A 24,817-nucleotide genomic window follows, 5' to 3' on the forward strand; every position below is an offset into this window, starting at 1 on the left:
TACCTGCTATGAACCCATGCTGGTTACCCTTCGACATTATTTTTCCTGCTGTAAATGTGATCCTTAATAATTTTTTCAAAGGTTTGCCCAAGGATAGAGATGAGGCTAACTGGCCTATAGTTACCTGGATCCTCCTTCCTCCCCTTCTTGAAAATAGGGACCACATTGGCCCTTTTCCAATCCTCTGGGACCTGACCTGAGCCCCATGAGTGTTCAGACAACTGTGCCAGTGGTTCTGCTATGATACTGGCCAGTTCCTTCAGTATCTTTGGATAAAGATCATCCAGGCCTGCCTACTTAAACACATCCAGTCCATCCAAGTGTCCCTTCACTAAGTTGGCACTAACAGTTGGTGGGCTGATTTCCCTTCTGTGCTTGTATATAATCCAATTGGGAGATTTGTCCTGATCCTTGTTCAGGAATACAGAAGCAAAGAACTCATTGAAGAGCTCAGCTTTGTCCCTCCTATCCGGCACCAATTGCCCTAGTCTGCCTTGTAGGGGTCCTAGGTTACCCTGTGCCTTCTTTTTGCTCCCCATATACTTGTAGAAGGACTTCTTGATGTCTTTAATTTTTGTTGTCAGCCTAAGTTCCATTGCAGCTTTGACCTTTCTAACTGACCCCCTGCAAGTGTGAGCCAAGTAAGTATATTTTGCCATGGTAGCTTCCAGAGCCTATATGTCTCTTCTTTTACCCCTAGGTTTTCTTGGATTTCTCTGTTCAGACAAGAGGGTGTCTTGGCACCTTTCCCCCCTTTCCTGCACAATGGGATTGTCTCCTGTGCCCGAAGGATCATTCCCTTTAGGAATAGCCACCCTTCCTGGACTCCCGTCTCACCAATGCCCCTGATCATCAATGCCTCACTAACTAATCTCCTGAGCATATTGAAGTTGGCCTTTCTGAAGTCTGACACTTCTGCCCTACTGGTTATCTTTTCCACCCTTTGCCAGATAGTAAATTAAATCAAGGTTACCTTGTATCTTGTATGCAGATACTTGATAGGTTCAGGGGGGCTAGTTACTATCAGCAGTGCATTCTTCTAGAAGTTTTCCAGGATTTGAAATAGCTAGGACAAAGAGTCTAGAAATGCATGGCTCTGATATTCCTAGCCTGCCATGGAATGGGAATGTTGTAATGTTTGTAGCTATGATGGTCCAGGGTAGGGCTGTCCACATTCTAAGGGCCTAGGGGCTGCATGCTACATAAGCTGCACTAACAGGGCTGCATTACTGTGAGCTATGGGCCCTCAGGCTGCATCCTCCCTGCACTACATATGGGAAGCCCCCAAACCACTGCACCATGCCGCAAGCTCCCCTGGTACCATGGGCTGTGCCACCCTACTCCCTGGGGTGAGACAAGGAAGCAAAGGTTGACATTGGGAGAATACTAGAGACTGCAGCTGCTTCAGCCAGAGAGATAAGGGGTGTGAAGGCTGGGTAGAAGCCCAGGGGCTGCACATTAACCCCATGTGAGCTGCACGTGCCCCTGGGCCAGCAACTGGACAGCCCTGGTCCAGGGAATATAAATATTTTTATCAAACAAATCCTACCTCATAAAATGCCAGTCTAATTCCACTGTTTACAAGCAACAGACTCCCCCCCTTTATTGCAAGGATACAACATGCACTTGAAGTGAGATGCAACTGGAGATGGAAAGGGGAGCATTGTGTACGAACTTTCATGGTAAATAGGATGGAGACAAGTCATAAAGTAGAAATTATTTGAGGGAATCTTGTGCCTTCTACTGGCAGCATTAACTGAAGGAGAGTTTTTGGAACACCAGTGTCCAGAACTTTGAGAAGAGAGTGATAGCACAATTGTACACAGAGTCTCAAGCCTCAAGAGCTTGACTAAAGGCTGGGAAGCCAGATTTTTAAAAGGTGGTTAGGTGCCCTAGATGCAGATAGAAGCCTGCCAGACCATTCATATTAGCTACGCTGTCCCAGATGTTTAAAATACTGTAGTCCCTGAGGTGGCATCTGAAAGCAAAGCCCAAAGATGGTGTCTGTACCACACATCCTCATTCATTCTCTACTGATTTGTGGACATAGAATAACACCTACCCTGCCTTTTACTAAACTTCTATCCAGCTGCACTACTCAAAATTTCAGAAGAAGATCAGTAGTTACACTTGCTAAGGGTTTCAATAACAGGCATAAAAATATTTATATATCAAAAAAGTTTCTGAGCCTACTGAAGAGATGGCAGTTTGCCAAACATAGTCCACAAAGAAGATTGCCAAAGATAGCACACACAATTCTCCTAGATAATAACATATGCTCATTGAAATCTTCCAGACTTGATCTTTTAGGACTCTTTTAGTATATTGTGCACACATTGGTGCTAGATGCAAAGACAAGGAGGGAGGGCATGTGCTGCATCCCTTCAAAGAGCAACACAAAGCTCACATCTTTTGCAATGAAGAGATACAGGTGTGGCTGCCTCCCCAACTGGATCCAGGACTTCCACAGCCCAGTGACCAGTAGCATAAACTGAGGAGAGGGGGTGACAAGGATAGGAGCCCCAGGCCCTGCTCTGTGACAGGGTGCAGAAATAGCCACCACAGTGGTGACAGTTGAGCATGCAGCCAAGATCAGCCTGACAATAGCAGGAAGTGCCCCATCCATTGCAGCTGCCACAGGCGCAGCACTACTATATCTGCACAAAATGACACTCAGGTGTCTAACCAGACAATTTATTTCATTACAAAATTCTGAAAACCAGTAACTATAATAGGCAAAGTTTAAGGTGCTTTGCCCCATTCTTCTGCTTCACTAAAACAAGACCCAAAGCCAAGCACACCTGCTGCTGGTAAGCCATTCTTAACTTTTCTTTTATGCCTACCATGAGTTGCACCAGATAGAAGTGGGAATGGGCCACTTCATTAAACCCTCTTCCCCAAGGTATATGAAAAGGTGGAATCTCATATATTCTGAGCCATTTCCTTTGTTACTTTGATGTGGATTCAGTCAGGTAACAGAGGATAATGTAATCTTACATTATGAAAAAACCTAGCGGAATAGAAAGAGACTCTGACAACTTTTGTGTTGTCATGAGTCTGGCAGCCAAGATGCTGTATCTCAGTGCTTTATGGAGTCTAGAAAAATAACTGAAAGTAAGTTCTTTGAAGAGTTAGCTCATGAGATATGCCCAGAGAGAGTCTCTGCACTGGAGTACCAAACCCAGGCATCTGGGACACTGAAATCAAAACTCAGCCCAGCCTCTCTATCTGATCATTTCAGCAATAACAAATCTGAGGCAGACTTTTTATTGCTTGTGACGGTGACACTTTTTTTTCTCTGTTACCAAAGTCCTTGGGTCTCGCATTTCAGTGCCAGAGGTGGTGTTAAGCCCTAACTTTTACTGCAGCTGCAAAATATTTTAGTGTCTTCATGCTACTTGCCATTTCAGGCAACGCTTATTCAGTTCTGTATCACACCCAGACAACTGCCAAGTTGCATTTAGTTACACGATGCAAACCCATAATGGTAATGGGATGTCACTGTGGTGAACACTTCTGTTGACAGGAAGGAACAGAATTCATTCCACTCTCTTTAGCTGCCTTGACTCCATAAAACTTAACATTAGTAAAAAGCAGTCAAAATATTTTTGTCCCTGGGGTCAGAAGATAGGACTCTGAACTGAACAGATCTTTTCACTAAAGGTAATGAGTCACTTCGATATAATTAATTTTCAAAACAGGACCATGCATACACATGATAACTTAATGTTCAAAGGACCAGCGATTCTGGCCTTTTTTGACACTGACCAATATAAAAAAACAACTTCAGACTATTTTGAACAACGTAAGTTAGACCACCTTTGAAAATGTGCTAGTTTGCAACTTCCCCAAAGAACCAGACCATCCTCAAAGACATAGAGGGCACGGAAACAGCCCTCTGACTTGGGTTCTCTGCTGGACAGGAGTACGAGGCCCTTGATCTTTATTCACTGGCACCTGACAATGGCAAAGCTGAGTTCACTACAATATATCACAAAGGAGGCAACCCAAGAACTGTCAGGATTCCCAGATTTGCTGTATATGTTCCTATGTACACGTTTGTGGGTGTTAGTAAGCAAAAAATCCAAATGCTCTTTCTGCAGTAATTGTGTGTATAAGATGCCAGGCTTTGACAAGTGGTGAGAAGCTGCTCCATTTAAGATGATAACCCTGCCTTATAGACACATGTGTTTGTATGCACGCACACACATAATGTTGTATTAAAATGAGTCAGTCAGTGGTTTGTTCATCTGTTTGTCGAGTTATTTTTTCCCCTTTAGGAGGAGTTCTCTCACAAAGAGCAAGGTTTAGACAGTTGGGTTGAAAATGATCCCTTTCAAATGAATGAAGAGTTCATGCCTGAACATGAAGAGAATCTGATTCACCCACACAGTAGCAGACAAACTCTTTATCACAAGCACCATTTGACTTTCCAGACGAAACATTTGCTTGCATTTCCTGTTTTATCACTGTCAAAAGTAACTGTTAGATAAATATTTGATAGACAGATAGTCCCAAAAGCTTGTATAACTTGCATAGGTACTTATTTCTCTACTGTAAAATGGATTGGCCTTAAAGCAATTTAGTTCTTATTTTCTATGTGAGTTATAATCAGACTACTAATCGTAGGTAGGGAATTATCAAGCTGTATTAGAAGATCAGGGAGATACCTACCTTACGGCCTGCCTCATTGTTGTGTAAGTTCATGAGAGTCCTTGCGTTCTGTTTAATCTCCCTTGCATCCACAAATACTTTGGCGAAACCTATTCCATACCGAATATCAGCAGAGCAGCCTCCCCATTTCCATCCTTCCTCTTTATGGTATTGTCCCTGTTTTTCTTTGTCACAACCACAGTCGCTCAAGTTTCCCTGTGTACAGGCAGCAGTGATCGCATGTGCAACTCCAGCAGCAATGATGGCATATGTGAATGCTGCTTCTCTGCTACCTGAAAGTAAAACGGATTGTGAACACATAGTGCAAGATTTGTGATACAGTGATTTAGAAAAATACATGCAAGTGTATACACTGCAAACATCAGAAAGTTATTATTAAAAGTACTGCAAATGTACAGACATTTCTCTACACATGTAAGTACTGATCTGTGTTGATGTTCATCCCTTCTCTAAACCAATAAATCTCTAAGCTGCAGTATTTATAAAATGAGATAAGCCCATATATGTATACATGTACCCAGATAGCTGCATGAATACATTTCAAGTTGTTATTGGAGCTGGTCAGATATTTTTGCTAGTTTATGCTTTTTGTAGGAAAATGCCAATTTGTCAAACTAAAATATTCATGGAAAGGTTTGGTTTTGCCAAATCTTCCCATTAAAAAAAAGTAAAAATTTGTTGAAACATTCCATTTTGACCTTTTTAAAATGAAAAAATGTTGGTTTTCAGCTTGAAGTAATTTCATTTAGAAATCAATTTTTTTTTCCTAAGGAGGTATCATTTTTAAAAGACAAAATTAATGTATCTCAAAATTATTAAAAAAAACAATTTCAAATGGGCCAAAAAAATGTCTGCTTGTTAGCCCATGAAAATTTTTGCAATAAACCTTGTCTTGATTCAGAATCAGAAAAGGGACAGGAAAATTGTTGTCTGTCCAGCTCTAGTTATCACTTCAAAAAGTGCAACTTTTCCATTAGTGACTCAGACCTTTGCGGATGAAAGGCTGGGGGTCAGACAACTAAGTCAACTGTCAGGAATATTTCCTCATGATTTTTTTTCTATTTAAAATGTGTGGTCTACTTATCTTTAAAAAATGTGGTTCCTAATGACATTATGATGTCCAAGGAGTAAATTGCAGATGATTTTTTATGTTCTCTGGGTTATTTACATTCAAAATACTCTCATGGGAAAAGGACCTGTTTGAGATGCAAAGAATTTGTAGGAGTCATCTGTCAGTATATACAAACAGGTGGCTAATTTAAGTAAAATTTTTATTTGATACATTCTTGAGAAAAAGACATAAAACTGAATATTTGGATGCACACATAATGACAGGTGATAGGTTATTATTCATGGGTAAGAGTGCTTCTGCTGTTTCAAGCTTCATGAGAAACCAGTTCAGAAAGAAATTCCTTACAGTTTCTTCATTCCTAGCTGCCTTTCTCTTCACATATACAAGCTTGTCTGTAGATAGTTCTTTTCATGAAAAACAGCTTCTCCCTATTCCATTACCTGATGGTCATAGACGTATAACATCAACAATATTCGATAATAGGAAATGTCATGGACACTTAACAGCATCAGCGGTGTTCCCAGTGCCACATTTGCAAACAAACCAGTAGTCAGTTGCCTAAAAGAATTTCATTGTCCTCAGTTAAATAATAAAACAATAGATAAGGGAATGCGATTCAGCAGAACATCCCCTTGGGCTTTGTTGACCTATTAAAATAATGGAATCATAGAAAATTAAGGTAGAAAGGGACCTCATCTAGTCCAACCCCAAGGCTCAAGGCCCAAAGCAGGACCATTACCAACTATATCAGCCCAGCCAAGGCTTTGTCTACCCAGGTCTTAAAAACCTCTAAGAATGGAGATTGCACAACCTCTTTGGGTATCCTGTTCCAGTGCTTTACTACTCTCCTAGTGAGAAAGCTTTTCATGATATTTAACCTAACCTTCCCCTGCTGCAACTTGAGACCATTATCTGCCACCACTGAGAATAGTCTAGCTCCATCCTCTTTGTAACCCCACTTCAGGTAGCTAAAGACTTATTAAATCCCCACTCAGTCTTCCCTTCTCCTGACTAAATGAAACCAGTTTCCGCAGCCTCTCCTCATATTACACATAGGGGTGCGCGAAGTGAGCCCTATTAAATTTGGATTCAGATTTGGCCCGAATCGGGGACAATGATTCGATTCGTTGATTTGAATCATTGTCCCTGATTCGATTTGGCCGAACCTGAAGATTTGATGCTGATTGGGAGAATCAGCAATTCAGACATAGATACAGCTTTAAATGTTTTTTTTACATACCTCGAGGTACCAGCACGGCTTGTGAACATTGTGATGCACAGGAGTGTGGAGGGGCCTCCATGTGCTCAGCGGTGAACCCAGAAGTAAACTGGAAGTACTTCCTGTGCACTTCTGGGTCCGCTGGGGAACACGCTGAGGGGCCCTCCCCCCCCACCCCCCGGGGCTCAGCAATCAGCTGCAGACCCTGGGTGCCCCCTAGACCCAGGAGGCACCAGTCACTGAGCCAGGGCAGTGCGGAGGGGCTCCCCCATGCACCTGCTGGTGGACCTGGAAGTGGACTGTAAGTGCTGCTGAGGGCCCTGGGGAGCCCCCCATGCTCCTGTGGGACACGCCATGCACCCCAGCATCCAAGCACTCATGAGCCCCTGCTACCTAAAGGTATGTAGAAAAAGCATTAAAGCTGTCTTTATGTCCAAATCTCTGAATCTTTCCAAATCTCTCCAAATCCATTTGGAGGGCTCCAATTCAATTCGGAGAGATTAAAGGGTCCTCTGATTTGATTCAGATTCAGAGATTCAGCCACCAAATTGGGTCGAATCTCTGCCGAATCAAATCAGGGACCGAAGCTTCACACAGCCCTAATTACTCAGCCCTCTAACCATTTTTATTGCCCTCCACTAGACTCTTTCCATTTTGTCCACATTACTGTTTGGGCTAGCAGTTTGTTATGAAAACTTGAAGTGAGGGACAAGTCTCCAGTATATAGTCTCCAGTTCAGTCATGGCTTGTAGTATCAAAACACTTAATGAGTTGGGCTGCTTCAGGAACTAAAGAACTCCCAAAGATATAAAGGAGAGAGAAACAAAATCAAATGTATCAAAATATTTTGTTGACTTTAGATAACTTTTGTCAGGTATACACTCAAACATAATGTTAAACACAGTATAAACACCAAGGCCCAATGGCCAGGTGGCTAAATGCTATGATTGGGAAATTGAGACAGAAACACCAGTTTCACTAGAACCAATGTAGCTCTTCCTCCTGTTTGAGACAATCACAGTAAACTGAGTCACTGAGAAATTTCAAGTATGGCTACTAAAGAAGCTGAGCCTCTTGAAAAAGGGAAGCAGAGCAGTAACAGAAGCATTACCTTTCTTTTTGAGTTCACTGAGGCCTAGAGGATTTCCTGAAGTTCACAATAGACCCCTATACTAAAATGAGCCCTTAAAGCCATCCTGCAAGGGATGATGTTTTGGCAGCTCTAAGTGGTAAATCTTGAAGAACGTATTGAACAACATTTATTTATTCTGTGAAAGAGAATGTGTGGAAAGCTTAGGCCTAAATTAGTGCGTTTTTGTTTTTCTTTAGTTGCAAAACTTCTAATTCAAGACAGGAACTGTTTTCCCTCACATAATAAAACACCAAGTGCCTAATGGTAATCTAAAAAAAGACCACTGAAAATAAGAAAATAACTTCATTCAAAATGAGGACATAACTAGTGTAAGTAAGCTCAGAATCAGATCCTAACTGGTTATAAAAATGCTAAGAAATACAACTGATTTGAAAAAAGAAATCGACATCTCTTAAGTATTCAAGGATAGTTATTTGTAGTGCAAAGAAGACATGTATCCAGAGACACAGGCCATGGCCCAACCAACTTTCAGCACATTAATTTAGCTAGCTATGAAGTTAAAAAAAATTTAACTGGAATGACAATTGCACATTTTTTGGGTTATATAAATTAACATGCTAAAAGTTGGTCGGGTCATGACCCAGGTGGACCACCCCTTTCCGCAGCCTATGTCCAGAGGAATTCACCGCTAGAAGGTGTCAAAGACGTAATGTAATAGTTATAAAATATCATGCTTGTCATATTTTTAGCTTATTTTTTGCCTAGATGAGTCATCTTCTTGAGCTTCATTACACTTGTTCTACCCTTCAGAATACAAATGATTTTGAAAGATATTCTGGCATTAATATGTGCAATTTTATGTTCTTTTCATTTACTAGTTTTATATGGATTTTGTCATAGTTTCTTCAACCCAACCCCAGTAAATTTACATTCCGCTGTAAAGAAGTTGGGCACTCTCACACACCCTGTGCTTCAGGCACCCCTGCTTTCCTCGCTATTGATTATTTTGCATCCCCCTTCAGCTTTCCTCTCTGGTGAGTCTGTCATGATGTTGTCGCTTTCCTCACTGCCAGTTGACACCAATTCCTGTTCCCAGCAGCAATTGCTGGCAGGAAAATTGGCAGCAATCATTGGCAAAAGAAATCAGTGGCAGGGGAAACAATAACAGAGACTGAAGGGGTGAGAAATTCGCTAAATTCAGAGCTTTTCCACCGCCAAAGGGATAGACCTCATAGTTTGGGAAATACTGCTTTAGAAACTGAAAGGGGGCAACAGGGCTTTGTATCCAATCAAGTCAGAGTGGATAAAGGCAGTCAACTTTGCTTTAAAAAAGTGGGGGGTTGTCTCTCTATTTATTTTTTAATGATAAAAAAATTTAAACGTTTCTGAGCCAGGTTTTGGTAAACTGTATTTGGACAGAAATCAGGTACTCATTAACACACCAAAGTTCTGTTCCTGGCCAGCTTCCACCCCACATTCATCTTTCCATGCAACTGTTTGCTGTGGCAAGAATAATGTGTGCAGGACAGGAAGGTGTGGGTCTCAGCACATAACTATGTGGGTCACGTCCCCTACACACTCAATGTACATGCTGAAATCCCCTACAACTCCACTTGTGGAGAGTTCAAAACCATGGAACAAACTTTCATGGGTTTTGAGGAAGGCAATGCTGAACTGAAATAACTCCACACTAATCTACTCCCTCGCACTTGCTCTTCAGCCTATGTGAATGTGAAGCCCAGAACCAAATTAACCTGTTTTCTTAATTTTCCTGAAAAGGTTTAGCTGCATGAAATGGAGGATGCTGATGCTAGAAGTATCACTGGACAAGTCTAAAGCTTTAATGCCAACACAGTACCATTATTTCTATTTTTAAATCCTGAGTCCCTGATGATGATAGTATCACCATGTGCTGCATAGGTGGGAACAGTAACTCAGTACAAAATGAGACAAAATGACCACTGGCCTAGAAAAATGGACTTAAGAAACTAGAATGGAAAAAACATCAGAAAGTCACCTAGGATTTTTTTTTAACTACACTTTGTATGTCAGTGCCATCCAAGACATATTTTAATTTCTGGAAAAATCTTAATCTTCACTGACAATTCTCTTGAAACTGTAACTTGATTTATATTTACACAGTGACCAAATTAGAAACATGTGACTGGGATCCATGAAAAACTCCATCTGCATAAGTGCGGTTGCCTGCATAAGACTTTGTGTATTTCTGGTGAAAGGTGGAGAGCTTCCTACACATGTACAAGAGGTGTAGCTTGTACTGCCTTGGCTCTAACTAAAGCATACAACTCCCTTGAAAATGCTTCATTTGTGATGTACAACCCCCTAGCAGTGCCAGGCAGATCCCTCTGAGATTCTCCAAGCTGCTGCATTATGGTTGCCTCTTACTTCTACGAGGTATCCACAAAGCATTGTGGTACAAAAACTAATAAATACATTTGGCAAAATCAACCTAAGGTAATGGGGGCTGGGGTGGAGGGTACTAATGAAGTGGTCATAGCACATTAAGCACATAATGCAGAATTGCACAGTAAGAAAATTGTCCTAAAGTCCCCCGACAGGTAGTAACGTGTTCCTGTCTCTTGGACTATGGCAAACAAGGCCCACAATGGACAGCAGCTTGAGAATACCGAATTTTAGTAACCTTTAGAAAAATATCTGTTTGTGCAAGTAATGGTAGTTCTGCAATTACATAGGAGATGATCAAGAGCTAACTTTTTCTATGTTCTCCATGCAGTCTTTAGATTAAGATGCACAGTACTTGAATAAGTGCTTCATAGCTCTAGGAGGACAGATATTTTTGTGTTATGTTTCATGTTGGCTATACATATTTTTGTTATCTTTGAGGCAATGATTTTTGTGGGTGATATTTTTTTTGGACCAACTGCATAGTTGGGATAGTGTTAGACAAGCTTTTTACTTATCTCTCTATTTTTTCTGGACATAATGATACATTATGGCTATTGCTAAAATTCCTGCTTACCCACATATCTGTTTGCTTTGATGAAATATTGTTTGGTGTCTATTACTTCAGAAACCCCCAAACTCCATTATCCTAAGACACGTGTTAGTGTTTTAATGGAACTCTAGTGCTATTCAAGACTGTCTTTTGCTGATCCTTCTTATCACAGTATCATATTAGCTCCAAGGCTGTCTCTAGTCCTGCTACCAAGGACTATACAGTTAACGCCAGTCACAGGAAATGCTAGAGAAGCTTATTAGACATAAAGGAAAATACTGGGATTAGCATGAACAAGTGAAATCATAAATACTACCAGTTCTACCAAGTTCATACTGTATCCTGGGAAATTCCCACTATCTATTGCTAAATATAAGATCAAATATTCATTGAACAGGCAAACATGCAGAATTCCTTTGTTTGAACAAAATTAATCCATACATAAACAACAATTACCCAGATATCAGTGAGGTGCCTGTACATGAATGCACAGAGCCTGGGAAACAAGTAGGAAGAATTGGAAGTCCTCCTACATTCATGGAACTATGACAATATTGGAATAACAGAGACTTGGTGGGAGCTCGCTTGACAGGAGCGCTGCCATGGATGTGTCCAAACTGTTCAGGAAGGACAGGCAGGGGAGAAAAGGAGGAGTTGCGCTTTAGGTAAAAGAGCTATATAATTGCACAGAGCTCCAGTATGAAACTAGAAATAGGCCTGTTGAAAGTCTCTGGGTTAAAGACAGAGAAAAAAATAAGGGTGATATCGTGGTGGGGGTCTGCTATAGACCACCAGACCAGTAGGAAGTGGTGGACAAGGCTTTCTTCAACCAGTTAGCGGAAGTTTCCCAATCACGGGCCCTGGTTCCTATGGGGGACTTCAATCACCCTGACATCTGCTGGAAGGGCAATACAACAGTGCACAGGCAATCTAGGAAATTTTTGGAGAGTGTTAGGGACAACTTCCTGGTGCAAGTGCTGGAGTGGCCAACTAGGGGCCATGCTTCTCTTGACCTGCGGCTCACAAACAGGGAAGAATTACTGGGGAATGTAGACAGCACCTTAGACAGTGGTGGCCACAAGATGACTGAGTTAAGGATCCTGAGGAAAGAAAGGAAGGATGAAGAACAGCAAAATAAGGACTCCTGACTTCAGAAAAGCAGACTTCGACTCACTCAGGGAACTCATGTGCAAAATCCCCTGGGAAGCCAGTCTCAAGGAGAGAGGAGTCCAGGAGAGCTGGCTGTACTTTAAAGAAGCCTTACTGAGAGGGCAGGAACAAACCATCCTGATGCACAGGAAGACTAGCAAGTATGGCAGAAGACCAGCTTGGTCTAGCAGGGCACTCTTCTTTTTGTCAGAAAAAGGAAGTTTATAAAAAGTGGAAACTTGGACAAATAAATAGGGAGGAGTATAAGAGCATTGCTCAGGCATGCACGGATATGGTCAGGAAGGCTAAAACACAACTGGAGTTGCAGCTGGCAAGGGATGTGAAAGGTAACAAGAAGGGTTTCTGAAAGTATGCCAGTAACAACAGGAGAATCAGGGAACGTGTGAGTCCCTTACTGAATAAGTGAGGCAACCTTGTGACAGAGGATACAGAAAAAGGCTGAAGTACTCAGAACAACAGCAGAGTCTCCCTATGCCTGAAGAAGGGTGCTTGTGCCCGAAAGCTTGCAATGAACTTTGTCCCAACTACTGAGTTGGTCTAATAAAAGATATCACATCTACCCAAAGAACCTTGCCTGCCTCAAGTGTTCAATGCCTTTTTCACCTCAGTCTTCACAGGTCTGGTCAACTCCCAGACAACTGCACCAGGCAGCACAGTTTGGGGAGGGGATGAGCAGCCAGCAGTGGTGAAAAAAATGTTAGGGACTATTTAGAAAGGCTAGATATGTACAAGTCCATGGGGCAAAACAGGATGCACCTGAGGGTGCTGAGAGAGTTGGATGATGCAATTGCAGAGATGCTGGCCATCATCTTTGAAAACTGGCTAAATCACCAGGATGTAATCAATGGCTCGATGTCTAATTGGTAGCCAGTATCAAATGGAGTACCCCGGGGTGCGGTCCTGGGGCCGGTTTTGTTCCATGTCTTCATCAATGACCTGAAAGATGGCATAGAGCATCTACTTCAGCAAGTTTCCAGATGACACCAAGCTGAGGGGTGTAGTAGATACTCTGGAGGGTAGGGCCAGGGTTCAGAGTGACGTAGACAAATTGGAGGATTGGGCCGAAAGGAATCTCATGAGGTTCAACAAGGACAAATGCAAAGTCCTGCACTTTGAACAGAACAATACCATGCACCAGTACAGGCTAGGGGCTGACTGGCTGGGCAGCAGCTCTGCAGAAAAGGATCTGGGGGTTACAGTGGACAAGAAGCTGAATATGAGCCAGCAGTGTGCTCTTGTTGCCAAGAAGGCTAATGGCACACTGGGCTGCATTGATAAGAGTGTTGGCAGCAGATCAAGGGAAGTGATTATTCCCCTAATGGGCACTGGTGAGACCACATCTGGAGTACTGTGTCCAGTTTTGGGCCCCCCGCTACAAAAAGGATGTGGATAAATTAGAGAGAGTCCAGCAGAGGGCAACAAAATGGTGAGGGGACTGGGGGACATGACTTATGAGGAGAGGCTGAGGAAACTTGGCTTATTCAGTCTAGAGAGGACTGAGAGGGGATTTAATAGCAACCTTCAACTACCTGAAGTAGGGTTTGAAAGAGCATGGAGCTATGCTGCTGTCAGCGGTGGCAGATGACAGAACAAGGAGCAATGGTTTCAAGTTGCAGCAAGGGAAGTTTAGGTTAGATATTAGGATGACCTTTCTCACTAGGAGGGTAGTAAAACACTGGAGCAGGTTACCCAGAGAGGTGGTGGAATCTTCATCTTTGGAGGTTTTTAAGACCAGACTAGACAGCTTTGGCTAGGATAATGTAGCTGGGGATGGTCCTGCTTTGAGCCTGAGGTTAGACTAGATGACCTCCTGAGGTCCTTTCCAGCCCTAATTTTCTATGATTCTATTAGCTCCATGATAATGAATGTATCACTTGTTCTGGTGATTAAATAAACAGGAATAAAGGTGTGTCCTATGCTGTATATACTATTATAAATAAAGCTTAAGTTAAATGAAAGGTATTTAATCTGGCAGTAAAGAAATTCAAGCTTTCAAGGTTTTTGTGCTTTTTGTGCAATAGCTGACGGCATCACTAATGTCTGAAGCAGAACTACAATTCATGAGAAGACCAGGATCCTTCCCCTTCAGAAGATGAGTTACCATCTCTCTTCAGACTCTAGCTTCCATGATCCTAGATTGCTGTAGGCTTCATTTCCATCCACTATTGCAAGGTGAAACAAAGAACCACCTTTCCACAAGTTAGTAAATGTACAAATCCATTAGTGTTAGAATTCATTAGTTTGTACTTAAACCGACCTTCGGTAAGCTACACCCTGCATTCTCATCTTGCCCTGAGTTCCTACTCAAGTCAAGAAATGAGCACCAAATGGGCTTGACACCTATGAGGTACACTTCCACTAACATTTCAGGCTGTACCTTTAGAGCCCTGAGCCTGCAAACATGCCTGGGCACAGATTTACTCCTGTGAGTCAGTGTTTACAGTACTGTGGTTTCAATTAATTTTTAATTAAGTTAAACCTTTTTTATAAAATGTTTGCACATTAAGATAATAATCAGGAAACCAGGACAGAATCTTGTAATATGGTGCTGGCTGCCCTTCACTCCCAGTGAGTCAAAAAGAACTGATGGTGCTGAGTAGCTCAGCACCACTCAGCACCCAGGTATGTTTTTAAATAGTTTGTTCCACCCTATCAGCCCTACCATAAATTGCCTAATCTGGGAAATAAAAAAGACAAATTTGTATTTATCTCACTGGAAAACATACATTATATTTTCTGCTATTTAAAGCCAAGGGGTCAGAGAGGGAGTTATCTGCAATGACATGAACTGAAATATATGTTGATTCTGAAAATATAAAGATGGAAAATACAGTCTCCCTTGCCAATTATGTGCCATGACTAACATTACTTCACGTTTCTACAGAAGTCATAATTCATATCAAAATGGAGAGCAGAACTCATCTTCTTACTGCTTCGGGGTTTACCTCCTTCTTTACCTTGATAGAATATGGACTTGATTTTTTAAATGTAACACATGTGTTTAATAAATAATGGCAGCTTGTACCACCATGCTTTCCAATTAAGTGCTCAGACCTCTGAGGAGCTGTGTATCCTCAAATCTTCAACTAACCTGAAATAAAATTGAGGACACACCACGTAACAGGAACAAATTACAAATATTTAGTTGCGATAGTTAAGTTGAATTGTTCCTAAAAATGTGAACATGCATAGGTGCTTGCTGCTTCCCACTATATGAGTCTAGGTTTTATTATGCTTCTTCAGCACAGAAATTGACAATATGTTATTCAGAGTCGGGGTACAGCCAGAGGTATGGGCCATTTCAAAAGTATATCCCATTTTAAGTTCATAAAATATTTACGCAAGCTATGAAAGTGCAAAATCATAGCTATAATGGTGGATTTCAGAAGATGAAGTTCCCCCTTTTTAAACATCTTCCCTTCCCTGTATCAGAATGTTTTATGGAGTTGGGTTTGTTTTGAAAAACCTGTGTAACTGACCCAGCAATGGGCGCTAGTTATTCTGCCTTCTAATGAAATGTAATCTTTTTGTATCTCTAAAACATGTACTCACAAGATACATTTGAAGACAGGTATGAAAGCCTTCTGATGTGAATTCCAACTAAAGTGACCTTGGGGCAATGTTTTATCTTATTGTGACACTCACTGCCTAGAAAGATTGACTCTTTGGCATAAAGCAACTGGCTGTTTTTTAGACATTTAGTGCCATATTTCAGCATGGCCTATGCTTTAGCAACAGCAATTTCTTTTCTTTTTATTAAACCTGTGAATTACTGCACCTGCATTACTGAAATGTGCAGAATGTTACCCACGAAAATCATGGCAGTAGCTGAAAACATAAATGCAAATCCTGACTCAGCTGAAGGCAATGGCAAAGCTCCCACTAATTTCCATGGGACCTGTATTTGACTATTTTAGTGTATCCTGGGAACTGCCTAGTACCACCAGTTTAAAACCTAGAGAGTGTGTCACTCCTAAACAATGACTATGCTTAATAGTACATAACAATTTAGAAACTTTTGGTTAAGATAGCAGCCGTGTCCATTTGTTTCCATGGACAATTACATTCTCTCCCTTTTATTTAAAAAAGGAGGAAGCAGGGGCAGGCACTCTACCATTCTAACTTTTTCCCTTCTGCAAATTATGTTAATAAGTTTTTCCTTGGTCTGACACTGTTCTTTGTAAACCAAAGAATCAAAAACTTCAATTTGTCCCATGAAACTCCATTGGAATTGAATGCCAAAAAGTTCCTTGATTCTTCTATGGTGTATCCTGGGAACATGCACATGAAATGATGTAATCTAAAGGGCATTTTCACTCTGAAAAATGTCTGAAGATAGTACCTCCCTTTCTAAACACACCTACCCATTCCCCTTGGCTCATTGAAAGTCAGACCTGCTAATATTAGTAACAAGATAAGTTTTTGTATATCCTGCTCACTGGGCAAACCCAGTTCAGCTAGAGAAGAACAAGCTGGATTCTTTGCCTTTAGGACATCAGTAAAGGAAATATGTTCTAAGTTTTAATTGCTCAGTCAACCAGTTACCATGCGGGCCAACTGTGAATATAAGGGAGTTAAAATGATTTGGCTTGCAGACTATTTCCCATTCATTGTGAATCATAAAACAAGACTTCACCCTTACGCTGCCAGAACAACTTTTTCTCCTGCATGTTACTTCCAGCAGACTATACAGGATGCAAATCAACTGCAAATTTAGTCCAGTCAGCAGAGTTAAGGGTACTGCTAGAAGAGGAGCATAGCCAGGATGTATGAGTCGCTCTTTAAAAGAACTTCTTTGAGTGCTAATCTCAAATCCTAACACCTAGTCCCTTCTCTGATAAGTTTTTCCTTACCTTTTCTGACTGATAGTCTCTCTGGATTAAAAAACATTGTACAAAATGAAAATAAATGCTGAACTTGGCCTCTTGTATCCCTCATATCCCAGGTATTTCACTATCACCTCTAATCCTCCCTGTCTGCTAAAGTTTCACCATTGTATCCAATGGTGAAGGTGCACCAGCAATGAATCCTAGGTCTATTTTTTCTAGCGTCAGAAAAGCTAAAAGAATGGCCCACATATCTGGTAATTATAGACATACAGAGTTCATTTTAGGATGCTATATACCTTTGTTGTGTCACGTCAGTGTGTTCGTTGTTTTTAGCTTTCTATTTTTCTTATGGCTTTCTAAGTATTCAGCTCTCTTGTGAGATCATTCTGTTTCAAGCTGACAGCCTCCCATGGTCCTCAAGCACTTGCACTGAAATAGTGACTCATTTTTTCTTAGTACTACTAGCATCATGGCCATGCTCTTTGTCATAGGGTTGTGCTAGATGTTATTTAGTGAGAGGGAAGAGGTCCAGAGCTTCGCACTGAAATTGCTTGAACTCTGCTGTGTAATGTCCTTATTGAAGTGTCTTCAGCTCAAACAGCCATGTGCTGATTTTTTTTTCTTCCTGTATTGTATCAACCAAGGATCTTCACAAACTGGACTGAAATCATTTTTTACTTTTGCCAGATTTCTTACTTCCATTAGGATTGCTTTCACTTTTGCCACATCACAGTGGAAAGGCACAGTCACAGAGGTTTTGCTGACTCAGAAAAAAACATTCTTCCTATAGAATTTTGCTTCATAATGGCATTGTCACTTCAGCACAAACACCTAAAATACCTGTTCCTTGTGTTCTCACCTCATCGCACTAGTTGGTACTGTCCACTTCTGAGTACAGTCAAATCCCAAGGTGGCCTAGGATATATTTGTGAGAGTAGTTCTCTGCTTATGCCCTGTCATGGGTACTTCAGTTAGCAGGGTCCTGTGCACTGCTCATGGGTTGGGTTGCTGATTCTTCAGTGAAAAGCCTCCATGGTAGAACTTGGTCCATCAGTGCCCAAACCTACATTTGCTGTCGTAGCCAAAGACTTTTCTGTGTCATCAGGTCTTTGAGCCCTACCTATCAATTTCCTGGAACTGAGTCAGCAGGAATTTGTCTTACTGTGAAATGTTGTCCTTGCTTATGCCTGAAGATCCCTAGGTACTGAAATCAGTAGGCAGGCAGCAGGGGGCTACGGACCCGAATCCCTGGGTCTGTAGCTCTGTCAGCTGGGAGCTGCCTCTGGGAGGGCTGGGGGAGCAGGAGCTGTGGGTGGGGAGTGAGGGGCACCAGCAGGGCTAGGTGGGCTGTGGGGAGACCTTTCATTTTAAACATGGATTTGGAGTTTTTATCAGAGAATCTGAGACTTTTTTTCAGGAAAAACCAGGATCTCTCAAAAACCACTACATGAAAGAAATATGGCATTGTAACAATAATGGAACTTAAGTGGTCACTAGCTATAATCCTTTTTCCAAACTATGACTGAAGGAAAAATTATCAAAGTAAAATAGGATTTCCTAATACATTAATTTACAATCAATAATGGACAGCTCTCCTATTGCATTTGTCATCCATAGACAACTGAGGAACAGGGAGAGAAAGTGATTTTTCCAAGGTCATGTAGCCTGCCAGTGGCAAAGCCAAAAATAGAATGACAGGTTTCTTGAGTCCCAAACAAAAGAAAATTAAGTTTGCATTAGTTTGGCTGCATGTGCTGAAGATTACCCAATGCAAGGGAAACTAGTAAAGCAATCAGAGAGACAGATGTGATTTATTCCATTACCAAAACCTCCTCTGATATGCATCAGTCATCATCAATATGAGGTCTTTAGGACAACCGTTACAGATTTATACACCTAATTGTTATTCACTTAGTAAATGATCACAAAATGATGTTAGCATTTCTTTCTTGTATACAAGCACTCCCAAGTTGCAATCTTCAGGCAGTGCAGTGATAAACCAAGTTACATTACTGTCCCCCTTAGTGTAAGTACATCAGTGCCACTTTCAGGTCAGATCCTAGTCATCTAATCAAGAAAGTGGAATGATGTCATGTGGTCTAATGATTTTATTGCATGTTTTAATTGTGAAACCATTTGGTGTAACATTTTTAAAGATCCATCCAGACTAAAAGACTTAATCAGCCTTCAAAGATTAACTAATATTAAAATATCTTTTATAGTATTTTAATAGCATTTTACAGAAGGCATGTCAAGGTATTAAAAAGCTAGAGCTCTAGCTGATTGGCATGAGGAAAAATACAAGTACAAAATATTTTGACCTCAGAATTAATTTGCATTGTTATTAGTGCACTATTTACAATAAGGAGCTATGTTCTGGTTTACAACTTTGTGTTGCATATGTCATTTCCCCAATCCTTATCCTTCTGTTTAGGACAAGGGATGTGGGGCTTTCCTTTTTATCTTGCCTTAATGGTAGGCATTAAGTCTGCCCTTTGGCTTTATGAGGTCTAGGTTGTTGCTCTTTTTAACTCAGTGAAATATTAGTCTAGATTATAGTGAATGGTAATTTATACTTGAGGAGTGGGAAAGGGCAGCTGATAAAAGGGAATAGAAAATTGTGAGTCGCTCAGAGGAGTCTTCTAGGAAATAAGTGGTTTTTCTACTTTTTGGTAAAGTGATAGTGTCTGTATCAAATGTGCAGTGCTGATAGAGATAGGAAGCCAAGGGATTCAGGAGACATTCTGTTGCACATTAACAATTATACTAAAGTTAGTAATATTTAGTGGTACCGAATACGCTTACAATTTTCCAAATTTCAATTTTTTTTGACTTTGCCATCATAGTTTGCTCTGAAACTAACTTTTCCATTAAAAAGGTCAACACAAAATTGATTTTTGTCAGTCTGAAAATCACCTATTTCTAGTTTGGGACAATTTAATAAGATCTCAAAGAGGGAAAAAGACACTTTTTGTAAGAAAATTGACTATATTTTGGTTCATGATGCTGGCAAGGTGAATAAGAAAATGTGTATGTGATCAAAGTTCAAAAAGGGTACTTATGCATTGTAAGTGAGTTTTGTCCATTATCAATGAACCAAAATCAATCCTGAGGTGAGTTCTACAGCAAATGGAGTTAGACCAGTAATGAATTTGTCCTGATATGTTCTAATACACTTACCTATGTAAGCTTCATAATGGATAGATAGAATATATTAAGAAGTATCACTTCAAGGATGGATCAAAATCCACTTACTTCCCTTAATATTGACTTTCTTTAAGAGTACCTAAATATAACCCACCAACTAAATAATTCAGTTTTGGGGGAAAAAACTGTTTATGCAGCAGACCACAATAACTATTCTTTCACGGTCTGATGGACAAAAAAGAAACTCCCTATACATTTTCTATCTATGAATATATAATGCACACAGTATAGGTCATTACTAAATGAGATTGGCCCCTACCCTATCAGTTTTCCAAGATGAGCTTTACTGACATCAGTGAGAAATGCCTCAATAAATCAATGGCAGGAATAAGCTAACTTTATAGAAGTGAAAGCTTTTCAAGGATATTTTCAAAAGCAGCCCTAATTTTGATTCATTCTGCTTGATTCTCAGACATGGGCTTGAATAAATAACCTTTAAGTCTATTTTAGGCTTTTTCCTTGTTTTTATTCTTTATAAGGAAATGAACTTGGGGGAAACTCTCATTCAGTCAATGCTAAAAGCTTTACTTAAACTTCCTAAGGCAAGGAACTTCGACAAGAAGAGCCCATACTGTTACTACTGTGCACCCAGAATGCCTAGCAACTTTGGTGCACTGGGTCTATAATTAAGCTATACTCTCCTGCCCTTGGTCCAGGTACAGAGAGAGGAGGATTGAGACTAAAGAGAGCCTGGAATCCAATCCAGTCAAAGAACTTTCCTAGAACCAAGGGCCTTGCACAACAAATCAAGGAGCCAGCACCCTATATAAAAGAGCTCAGGTCAGACATTGCTCCTTGCCTTCATTCTGCTTTCCAGTCCCCCAAAGCACCCATGTTCTTGGCTATTATAGTGCTCACTCACCTCATGGACCATGCATCTAAATATTGGGTCACTGAACCTCTTCCCAAACAAAGGCTTGGAATCACAGTGCAAGGTCAAGGTCAATCACAGGTCAAGTGCATTTTAAATATATATATTTTGCAATTTTATAGTTGGGAAAAAAAAACCCCAAAAACCCCAATGTGTATTATACAAGAGATAAGCCAAAGCTGGAAACTCACACTGAAACCCTTTGAATGTTTGTGTGGTTTAGGTTTGAATGCTCAGATCAGAAATTGACCCTTAAAGCAGTGATTCGCCACCAGGGTGCCGTGGTACCCTGGGATGCCTTTTGAGATCCTTTCAAGTGTGCTGTGGGGTGACACAGTGTTAGTACTGCTGGTGTGCAAACATGATTCACAGGATAAATCACAGATATTTTGAATAGGAATCCACAGTGTTAACAACATGCTGATCTGTTGTGGTCTTTTTTGGAGTTCTTGGCAACAAAAGAATTGATATGTTATTTTCTCTAGTGAAAGATTGGAGTGAAAACTAAGGATTGGCATTTTCTGAGGGATGCTTTGCGTCCAAAAAGGTTGAGAACCACTGCCAGGACAGGTAATGGTCTGGGGGAGACCCACTTTGGTTTGAATTGGATGGTGCCTGTTGGAGGTCTGGACAAATCAACAGTTGTTCCTAGACCCATTTTAAACGGTAGAAACCTGCTTGATATAATGAGAACAGGTAGGTGACCTGGTAAGACTCCTGCCAACTAGGTTGGTAACTTCTGAGAATGTTTAATTTAGGATCCAGGGCAGGTACAATGGTACAGATGCACCCTGCTTTGGTTCCCTGCCCCACCCCACATTTCTATTCAGGCAGCTCTGGGACAGGGAATTGACTTCCTAGCTCATTATCCTCCCCTTGATTCCTGTTAATCTCCCTCCATCCGCAGGTGTTAATGACCTTTATACTTTTTAATGGTCTTGATTTTCCATTATTCAAACTATCCTGTCTTCTGCAATTTTGCTGTCTGTTGGTCATTCCTGGCAATGTCTTTTTTTTATTTCACAGCCCTGCAGACTGCTTTTAGCTCTAGTTAAAAGCCTTAACTCATGTGTAGAAATGACTTGACAGTGGAGGCATTGTCAAGTGATCCAGGAAGACTAGATTGTTTTATGAATATGAATAAAAACCAGTGACACTATCTTTTGACTATTTTAGTTATTATTTGCCTAGTTTGTTGCATTTTATTGTTATATATAATCTAGCAAATCAGTGCATGTTCCAATATTTATATTAATTTTTGCTTTGATCTTAAATGGAATGACATAGTGCTAGCACCCTAGCATATTAGTAAAGCTTGTAGTTTCTTTTTAACAGGAGAAAAATATAAAATATGTCTTGTGTTACATGTGATGATATGCCACACCATCTGACCCCCACCCCCTTTTTCTTTCCAAAATCCTGGATCTGCCCATGCAATGGCTCATAAGATTTCTGGGCCATGGAGCACAAGTCTAGCCTTTATTCAGTATGTCTCAGTGCAGCCCTTTACCAGAATCAAAGGTAACTTCCATGTCGTCGATTATCTGAATGGAGCTCTTGTGTTTTATAGGTAAAGGGGAAACCCTACAGAAAGGCAGGGCATACACAGGTACACAACAATAGGCTGTGGGAAGGAAGTTGGTGCATTTACCCTGTAAGTACTTCCCTAAAGCATGGAAACGAGGGGTCCTCCAAGGAACCTGTGCAGACAGCATGACTTTTGCCAGCCCTCCCGAATGGACAGAGCCCGTGCTGGCTGGCACAGACCTTCTTTCCCCAAGGCAGCGTCGGAGTCCGTGACAGGTGGGCTAACACCAATCCCTCCTCCGGCTCCGCGCCTCGCCACAACCCCGGGGAGAGGTGACATACCCACTTTCAGCTCTTTTCCAAACACAGTCCGTTCTCCCAGGGCGGAGCAGTTCCAGCGCCCGTTTCGGAACTGGAATTGACACTCGTTGATTCCCATTTGCGACCCTTCTCCGATCACGATGATGGCATCGGGTCTGCTCTGGCAGATCGCCCTCTGTCGCGGAGCGAGCCCCGGGATCTTGTTACAGATGATGCTGGCCCCCAGAGCCACCACCGAGGAGAACCCCCTGCAAGGAGAAGAAGCGGGGCGTGGGCGGGCGCCGGAGGGGCGCGAGGAGCTGGCCGCCGCGTCCTCGCCTCCCCGCGCCTTCGCTGCCGGCCGAGCGCGACGCAGCCCGGCCCGGGGCGGCGAGCCGGGCCGCTGTGACTTGTGCAGGACGAAGCCCGGGAGAGCGAGCACGTGGGGCCCGGGGCAGTCGGGGCGGGGCGGGGCGGGCTCCTCACCTGCCGCCGGGGAGGCTCGGGCGAGGAGCCGCTCGGCCCCTCCAGCCCGGCAGCGCCACTTACCCGATCTTGATGTAGACGATGCCCAGGCTCAGGAAGATGTGGAAGATCCAGCGCCTTGCTTTCCTGTTCATAGTCCCGGCTGCCGGGCTCCGATCACGGTGCGAAGCGATGCCCCACCGCGCCGCCCCGGGCACTGCGGCGCCTTTGTAAATCCGCGGGGGCGCTGAGCATAGCCCCGCGGCTGCGGCTGCCGCTGCCCAGTCACCCCGCGGCGGCCGCGGGCGCACGGCGCGGGGCAGCCGACGGCTCGGATCGCCCCGGAGGTGCGGTGCGAGGCGCTGCCGCCGCGGCTCCTCACTCCGGCTCCCGGGGCGTGTCCTGGCGGGGCGGGAGCCGGCCCGCGAGGGGGAGGCGGTGGGAGGTGATGGCAGGAGGCCCCGGCGGGCGGGTCACCTGCCGGCCGCGATCCCCGCGGTCAGGCGAGGCGGGACGGAGCCGCCGAGCCGCTGCCCCGGCGCCGGCTGCCCGCGGCGCGCACCATTGCCGAGCCGGGGGGCGCTGCCCGGCTCCCGAGGCGCATGGGCACGGGCCGGGCCGGGCTAGGCTGCCCGCACGAGCCGCATGGCTCTGCCCCCGCTCCTGCTCCGCGGCTCGCCGCAGGGGGCGGTTCCCCGCCGGCTTTTCCGCCCTGCCCTGCCCTGCCCTGCCCTGCCCGCCGGGGCCGCCGTCGCGCCCTGCCAGGGAGGGGCCCCGCGCGGCCGCTTTCCTGCCCGCTCTGCGGCCCGGGCGGACACACGGGGCCGCCTTTATGTGTTTGTCACCAGCCCCGACGCTCCTCCCCCCCGACCTCCCCGCGGCTCCCCGTGCCCCCCGCCCCCGCGTCCCCCCGTGCCCCGGCGGCCCCTCCTTATCGCGGGACAACGCCGAGGAACGGGAGCCCCGCGCCGTTCAGCACCACTGCGCGCAGCCCTCGGCCCCGGACAATTTAGATCCTATCTGCCCGCAGTAAAGGCAGGCGAGACGAGCCGACAGCCGCCCCGAAGAAAAAGCTCATTGTTGCCTCGAGTGCAAGTTGCCGGCGCTCCCCCGCCCCCACTGAGCGCCGGCAGGTGTGGGGGGCCGGCCCGGCTGTGGCGCTGCCCCGCGGCGCGCAGGGAGCGCGGGGGCTGAGGGCCGTGCGCGGCCGCGCGCGGAGCCGAGACGGATGTGGTGACTCGTTATTATCCACTTCAAATACATCGGCCAGGGAGGTTACCTCCGCGATAACAGGGGTGTGGTGCTGGAATTGTTCTCCCCGGCGTGTTTTTCTGAAAACAAAACCAAACAAAAACCCAATAAACGGGCTGCCTGATTCGGACTGGAAGCCCGACCCGAAGAGCGGGTCCAGCT

The 24,817-nt window shown here is 43.4% G+C and overlaps 1 protein-coding gene across 1 annotated transcript in view; it reads right to left on the reverse strand.

The window, feature by feature from the left end:
* Positions 1–24,252, reverse strand: part of WNT7A (Wnt family member 7A) — a 59,725-nt gene extending 35,473 nt beyond the window's left edge. The window contains exons 1-3 of the mRNA XM_090021625.1: positions 23,489–24,252; positions 22,982–23,208; positions 4,675–4,946 (exon numbers count right to left, since the gene is read on the reverse strand). Coding sequence (XP_089877751.1) covers positions 4,675–4,946; positions 22,982–23,208; positions 23,489–23,559 — 570 coding nt within the window. The 5' untranslated portion in view covers positions 23,560–24,252. The remainder of the gene's footprint in view (positions 1–4,674; positions 4,947–22,981; positions 23,209–23,488) is intronic.
* Between the last annotated feature and the right edge of the window lie 565 nt (positions 24,253–24,817).

This window comes from Crocodylus siamensis, chromosome 11 (genome assembly GCF_052110815.1).
Source record: "Crocodylus siamensis isolate JL-2025a chromosome 11, ASM5211081v1, whole genome shotgun sequence".
NCBI lineage: Eukaryota > Metazoa > Chordata > Crocodylia > Crocodylidae > Crocodylus > Crocodylus siamensis.